Source organism: Clytia hemisphaerica, unplaced genomic scaffold (assembly GCF_902728285.1).
Source record: "Clytia hemisphaerica strain Z4C2 unplaced genomic scaffold, Clytia hemisphaerica genome assembly, whole genome shotgun sequence".
Lineage (NCBI taxonomy): Eukaryota > Metazoa > Cnidaria > Hydrozoa > Leptothecata > Clytiidae > Clytia > Clytia hemisphaerica.
Window position 1 is genome coordinate 1,007,046 of NW_027103414.1, and position 7,918 is coordinate 1,014,963.

At 34.8% G+C, this 7,918-nt stretch overlaps 1 protein-coding gene across 1 annotated transcript; it reads left to right on the top strand.

The window, feature by feature from the left end:
• The first annotated feature begins 5,260 nt into the window (after positions 1-5,260).
• On the top strand, positions 5,261-7,010 carry LOC136797457 (uncharacterized). The gene is made up of 6 exons (XM_067054032.1): positions 5,261-5,357; positions 5,630-5,689; positions 5,941-6,069; positions 6,225-6,395; positions 6,615-6,683; positions 6,949-7,010. The coding sequence occupies exons 1-6, from the start codon at positions 5,261-5,263 to the stop codon at positions 7,008-7,010; spliced, it is 588 nt and encodes a 195-aa protein (XP_066910133.1).
• The last annotated feature ends 908 nt before the right edge of the window (positions 7,011-7,918 follow it).

Genomic DNA, 7,918 nt, shown 5'->3' on the forward strand with positions numbered 1-7,918 from the left:
CCCTAATATTTTTATTCATACAAAGAAAGAATGGAATCTCGATCTCCTTTGTAGGATAAATATTTCATATCACTGTATAGGATCATTTTTTTTTCAAGATATATTTCATTCTTTACACAGGATGTACAATTGGTGCACTCGATTAAAGGCCCATGATAGCACAAGACCGAAGTTGTGCCGGGGTTGCAACAAGTTTTATGACCGTCTAGATACTCATTTAAGAAGCAAACCACATAAAATCAAGGACGCAGGCCAGATTAAAATTGAAACCCAAGCCTGCCAACGTAAGATGAAGGATTTCCTCAACTTCCGTGATTCATTTCCAAGAACGTAAGTATATGAATTTCCTTCATTTTCTGTTTCGCAGAACTTGTAAATAAACTTTTAAGAATGCAGATGGGCTTGGTTTAGCTATAATTACTTTTTTTCTTTTTCCAATGGAAAGTATTGAGTTAGTAACTGACTTAATATATTCATTGATCTTATTGCAAAGAAACACATTTTGTTTTTTTAATCTTTATATAGGTTACCATCAACTTTATCTTCATTCGAAACAAGTACGTCCAGGCGTAGTTCAATTTCAACGGCAAAAGAACATACGTCAAGTCCAAAGAAAAGAAAGACTGGGTATGTCATAATATTTTGCACATTAAAGCATCAAGGCTTATTTAGAACCTTTACTAAGGTTTCACTCTTTTCAAGTCATTCATTATTAAGTCCAATCCATCTTTGAAAACGTGAATGAAATTGTACTTGAATGTGGAAGACTTTGGCAAACCATTAAGAATAGGGCAGGATATAGGGCAAAACTTAAAGTTTACGGGTCACTGCTTTTTTCTTATACAGTTCATTGAAATCTTTATCGACGGTAACATCAAGTTCGCGGTCATATCTTCAACAAAAAAGCACGTCTCCATCTCCAAGATGTGGTTCAGCCTCACCGGAGTCGCCGGAGTCGCCTCATTCCCGATCTAGGTTAGTATCAACATCATAAACTCATTTGGCCATAAATCCCCTCATTCAAAAGGTTATGGTTCCACCTCAAAAATCAACCCTTTTTTTGTTACATTGACATATTCGAACATACAAGTTTATTGTTGTCTCCTTTTATATTGAATTGTTAACCAGAAATTAAAATCGAACTTATTTTTGCATATGTCCACGTAACAAAAAAAGGGTTGACTCGTGAGGAACTCAATGAATAAGCATAAGTCTTTTATTTTGCAGATCGTCGGCAACGTCAACTCTAAAAAAGTCCATGAGAGCATCAAATAGTCTCGCGTTTTCCAGTCTGGATCACGTGGCTGTGTTTGAACTACAAGACTACATTTTGATGACTCCTGACCACCATGTTCAATTTTCAACCGATAAACGTGTACAAAAGTATTTATTCCAAAACGGAAAGACACTTTTACTCAATTTTGAACAATGGATGGTATTTTGCTGTCGGATCTCGCCTAAAAACGCCAATGAGTACTACACTCACGTCTTGAAGGTAATTTTTCCCTTAAAATTTCTGGATGATTTTACTTTAAATTTTCTCATAGAAATTATTTCCTAAAGCTTTTTTTCTGTTTTAACTGTTCTCGTTCTGTTCACAGTGCCTCCTCGTGGAAAAGATTTTTGAGTTGTTTAAAAGCTCAAATATTTTCGCAGCAAGTCATTTAAAACATTCATCATGTGTATAATTGTTATTATTATTTTTAATTTTCAGATTTGGACGGCTCTTGATCCTGACCTTAAAACCGGTCTAAAAACTGCTTTAACACCCGAAAACGTTTCAGACCGGTGGTATCGCAAATACGTCAGAGACATCGAAGACGAACTAAAAAAGCCCATTCACATGCAGGGAGACTTCTATAAGCCAAATACCATCACGGCGAAGTTAAACGCTATCATGAAAATGTTAAAGTTTTGTGTGGCCAAAAAGATTTTTTACGGGCTGGTGTATGATGAAATTACACAGTTCAAAGAAGTCATCGCTTCGTTGACCGGAGGTTGGTATAATAAATTTCTTAGCATTATACAAAAATTGTCTTTTTTCATCGCGTTTAATAAATTTCAAAAACATTGAAGCCAAAGGTGAAATGATGAATAAATAAAGAACGGGATAAAATATTATTCGACTTTAACTTCTGACCTCTAGATTAGATTTGTGATTGTATTTTATGAGACAATTCTTACCATTTTAGGACTGAGTGGATTGATTTCAAAGCGTCAACATCAACTTAAACAATATAAGTTGGACAACCTGTTGACGTCTAACCATTTCATTCATTATGGAAACACCTCATACGTGCAATGCGTCACGAGCGAGCTGTTGAATGAAAACACCGAGTATAACTTGACAAAATCTTTTGCAGCTCGCAACGTTCTCCTTGTGTTGACCTGTTTCACCAATGGTGTCCGGTAAGAGATTTTGAATTTTGGTACGGATTTTAGTTAAAAATTTCCACGACTTTCTTGTTTGACTATTTGAATTTGAAAATTTGAAACGTAGTAGGTTTAAGTGATACTCTAATTGGGGTCAAATTATCATGGAAGTTTAACTTCTTTTCTAGGGCCTCAAACCTCATGGAAATGTCGCTCTACGATTTCAACGAGGCTAAGTGGGACGAAGAATTCAATGCATTCATTTTACGAAATGAAAACTATAAAACTTCTATTTTATACGGAGCAAAAATTATCGTTCTCTCTGAGAACCTCCATAAACTATTTAAAATGTTTATCACAAGGTGTCGTCTCTTTTTCATCGACAAATGTTTGGAGAAGAAAAAAGAAGACTATCAAAAGTAAGTCCGTATTTTCTTGATGAAATGGTTTCAGTTCAAGAGTGATTTTCCAGAAGGAGCTAATGCTCTGTCTGGAAAAGCACTCTTGAAACAAAGACTTTGCTATACAATCATCAGTGGTATACGACTCCAATATGGAAACACTGTCTGTTCATGTACATGTTTCCGATTGATAAAATTCTATTTCTGTCCTATTGACAGTCTCATTAGGTGAAGATATTCCAGTTATTTGGATAAAATCATAGGCTAAATGCGAATCTTGTGTAAACTCTTAAAGGTCTAGCCTTTAAATGGGGACGGGAATTTCATGTGAAACTTAAAGGCCTTTTTTCACTTGTCACAATCTCTATGCTAGTCTTTGTTAGATACTAAGGTTAGGATTGTACGAACAAGCCTAACAAATACGCTGAGATAAAGAAGTTGGGTTAGAGTTAGCCTGTGTCTCAATACATTACAAACAACCAATATCTTCTTTTTTACAGGAAAATCTTTTTATCCCATGTAACACATGAAGTTCTTAACCAGAACGCCACTACAAAAGCCATCTCGAAGTCCTTTAAGGAATCAGAAGTACTGAAGTTCGGCAATTTGGACCAAAGCGTCTCCCCTACGCGAATTCGAATTGCAGTAGCGACAGAATTCGCGAATAATAAAGGTAAACTATCAAGTATTTGAACTATACTTATTCATCAAGAAATGAAACCAATTTGACTGCAACTCAAAGAGTTTGCATGATTTTTAATATTGTAATTGTCTTTGCGTAACCTTTACCCGAATGACGGTTTGTATATCAACACGCATTTTGTGTAGTTCTTCAAAAATGGTTGAAATTTAGCAAAATCAAAAACATGAACGAAAAAACCGACAAAAAGCAAGAAAAACAACCATTTGAAGAAGCTAAACAAAACCAAACATGCACTCCCACCTCCTGCTCAGATGATGATGACCAAAACCGTCTAAAATGCCGAAAATGCCACCGCATGGTACACTACGAGTGCACACAATTACCGCTTTATCAGCTGCAAATTTTTGCCAACACTTATAACGAACAATATCTATGTCAGAATTGCGTGCGGATAACACGATCTCTAATGAGTAAAATAGGTGAGAACTCGTATCATATGATGCAGAGGGAGATTGAGAAGAAAGACGACGTCATTAAAAAGCTCAAAAACCAGCTAGCCAAGAACCGCAGCCTTAAGAACGATATCGAAAACATCTTAACCAATAAGATGGCTGACTTTGAAATAAAAACCAAGCAGATTATAAAAGAAGAAATAAAGCAAACGACGAATTACATAGAGAAAACATCAGAAAAAACATACGCTGAAATAACTAAGAAACACAAGGATAATTTCAAATCAGCAGTGAGAGAACACCAACAAGAAAACAAGAATGAAGAAAGAGACATCGAATCAAGAAAACGAAATATTATTATACATGGAATGGTGGAATTAGAGGTAGACAACAAAGAGGAACAACAGGAACAAGACAAAATAGATATTGAAGGTATACTAGGTAACATTGGCGTTCAAGATATCAAACCGTCCCACCATCATCGCATTGGACAAAACCGAAAAGGGCTACATTGGCGTCCAATCAAGTTGATCTTAAAAAGTATAGAGGAAAAAGAACGGATAATGCAAAATCTGCATAAGCTGAAACGATTCAATGAAATTGGTGGCTTTAGCATCACAGACGACTTCACCATCAACGAAAGAAAAATTATTAAAGATATGTGCCAAAAGGCGACAAAAATGAATTCAAAAAATGACGATTTCGTTTGGCATGTAAGAGGAAGCCCTAGAACGAACCTTCGCCTAGTTCGAAAACCTAGGACAAAGACCAAAACAACGTCTTCTCTTCTGTCCATATCTTCTGACGACTGGACGACAGATGAAGAATTAGACAATTTATAAATCTAAAATTATTTCGTAGAGGTCGATAGACCTGTGAAATATAATTCTATGAATAAATATCAACTTTTTCAAGATCGCAACTTCTTTTACATTAGATATTGATTTTGATACATTTGCCACACACTTCATGAAGCACAAACCTTCGACCTCAAGAAAGTTTTATGTACAGAGGTACATGCAGCGGGAGGCAATTTTGATCAGTTTGAAATGTTATGATGTGAGTAAACGTTTGGTTGTTATACCCTTTAAAATATTCTGTTGAATTTTTTGAGAGTGTATTATCCTTTCTTGAGCCATCAAAACTTTGCTCTGAAATTACCAATTATAAAAACAAGCGCATTTTGGAGAGGCCATTCTATTTTACTGTTACCTTTTGTGCATGTGGAGAAAAGTACTAATTCCTTGGCAGCCCAATATTGTTTACATTTTTAGAATCTTTTTCTTTTTTTGAAGGCTTTTGGGATTAACGAGAGTTTACGGAAGGCAGCAACAACCATTCGTACAAAAATCAAACCGGGGAAACCCAAACCTGAACTCCTTCGTACATGGATGAAAGACAACGCAAAACGTTTTGCACAGGAAAATGGTGTTACAGACAAGGAATTGAGCGATCATGAGCTTGAGCAAGAGCTTAAAAAGTTTGAAAGTAAGAATATATTTTCGAACTTCGACATTAGCAATTTTGTAAAATTGTGTTCCTTTGACAAATTTAGGGTTGGGTATAAGAATACCAAAACTGCAACATTGAGATTGAAATTTTGTACAGGGTTTGTCTTAATTTCAAAATTATTATATTATCCTGCCTCGTTCTTTTAAAAATGATATCTATGAAAGTCAATCCCAATTTTGTTTCTTCGAAATGATATGAAGAAATTTATTTTAAACTCCTTCTCACAATTTAAACACTTTTTTCCGTAGAAGATGACTCACCAGAAGGTCAGGCCTTGCGAAGAGACATGAAAGAGATTTTACATGGTGGTAAGTATGCTTTATGCCTTTAAAGAGTTGTATTGTATTTTAAGGATGTGGTCTTTTAAGGGTATTCTACTCATCATCTTGATATGACAAATTCAGGTCTGGAATTTAGAAATCAAAAAGTTCTTTTAAAAACAGCAATATTCTTTCACAACTAACGGATAACACCCCCTAAAAATTAGTTGGTGTCAACAGGAATATCAACCCTGAATTAGTTTTCTCGACATACCATGTTCAACCTACTTTTAATCTAGATGATGCACCAACATCGACCATTTCTACCGAAGAACAAAACTCCAAAAACGATTCACAAGAAACAAGCACATTCTTAGCGAAACGCAAAAGAAATATAAAAGAAATGGAAGATTTTCAGAAATCAATTGGTAATTTAATCTCTTTATTTAGCTTAAAAAGTTAATAATAATGTAATGATGAGTTTTACATAAAAAATTAGAATTGTTTTCCATTGCATCAAAGTTTAAAACAGTACCGAACTGAATAATGTGAATTTCTGTAAAGCATTCTTTTCCATATTCAGGGTTACCCACCATACGACCAAAACTTACAAAATCGGTGAACGTCGAACAACAATTTGCGTACCTCTCCGAAGATGACGAAAATGAAGATGAAGATGGTGAAGATCGAAATGAAGATTACGAAAGATCATCAAAGCCAGCCGTTCATTTTTGCGTCGACGAACCGACGGAGAGTAAGAAAAGTCATTTATTCTGGTTAATAATTCGATATTTTGTTGATCATTTTTTTTGTATCATTTTAGTTGATATTTTTTTGCTTACATATTTAAGTGCATTTACTTTTGATTTAGCGTCTTCAAAACTACTTTAATTGGGAAAAGTTCTTTCGCACTCTCTTGTACTAGTCAATGATGATATTATTCGATACTATTCATGCATTTTTAATATCTTAGAAACTGTCGAATCAATTGATGAAACTAACAAGGACGAGGCCACGGATGTTGTTGACCCTAACGCAAAAGGTATAACACTGAGTTTACTGTTTAATTCTACATGGACTTTTGTAAGTTTTTTGCACAAAAAGTTTTGGCTGAAGATTTCGATTTTTTCATGGAGAAAAACATGAATTTAATATGACGCGTTCAAGAAACAAAAATAGGGTTGAAATGAATGAAATTAATGACGATGGCGAGGCAACGGTTGTAGATCCTAACACAAAAGGTAGGACAACGAGTAGTCTTTATTTTACATTCGTAGTTGCTTTTGTCTTTTTTTTTCATAACCCAGGAATCCCTTTAAAATACCAACCCTATTTTTGTTTGTTGAACACGTCATGTGAAATCAGGTAGATAAGTAGAGCTCAAACTGTAATTTCTTGTAGGGACCGACTCTCTGTCATGAAGAATTTCCCTATTTATTTTTCTTCTATTTTAGAATCAATGGATGTCTCTCATAAATTACAGATCGCCAAATACTATGATCATCAAAAAGGTATGAACCAGCGTTTTCACAAATGAAGGGCTCAAGTATGACCAATTATTAACTAAAGATAGGAAATCTGATTCAAAGTACCACTTTACTTCACTACAATCTATTTTATTGCTGAAGCATGAAGTTGATATTTTTTCGCTTACTTATTTAAGTGCATTTACTTTTGATTTAGTGTCTTCAATACCTATCCATGTCGCACAGGACATTTGGATAAAGTGCCAAAATATAACGACATCAGATATCGATAGTTTTATCGATCACCGTAAAGAGCTATTAGAACACTTCACGCATGGTAGATGCGACTCCTACCGGTACAATGCCTTTTATGGCATAGGAAATAACCAGTCAACATTATTACCGGTAAGTAGACTGAGGATTCACAAAGTTACTCGATTTCTCAGGACTTAACTGATTTGCATTTCCAAAAACTTGATAATTGAGCTTGCATGAATGATTCCGATTGGAAGATTGGATCATTTACTACTTTGTACTTAGATTTTCAATAATCCTAAAGTCAATTTAGATAGTCAATATAAATGTTATTTTTTTTCAAACCTTATGTTAGGGTCAACCATTTTCCTATTAGCTGTCGCGACATGAAATTACATTTTTAAATTGAACTATATGCTTTTTAGAATAAACACGGAGTCATGGAGTCAAAAACCTTGAACAAAACTGTTTTGATGACGCTACCGTCTACCTTAGTTATTAAAGGGAAGCATTTCGATTCTGAATTTTAAATTCCCATTTTCGGGGTGTGCTTCAT

Coding starts and splice junctions, on each gene's coding strand:
- LOC136797457 (XM_067054032.1), top strand. CDS start 5,261: ATGAAAGACAACGCAAAACGTTTTGCACAGGAAAATGGTGTTACAGAC. Junction 6,396..6,614: donor CGTCGACGAACCGACGGAGA/GTAAGAAAAGTC, acceptor TTAATATCTTAG/AAACTGTCGAATCAATTGAT. Junction 6,684..6,948: donor TGTTGACCCTAACGCAAAAG/GTATAACACTGA, acceptor TTCATAACCCAG/GAATCCCTTTAAAATACCAA.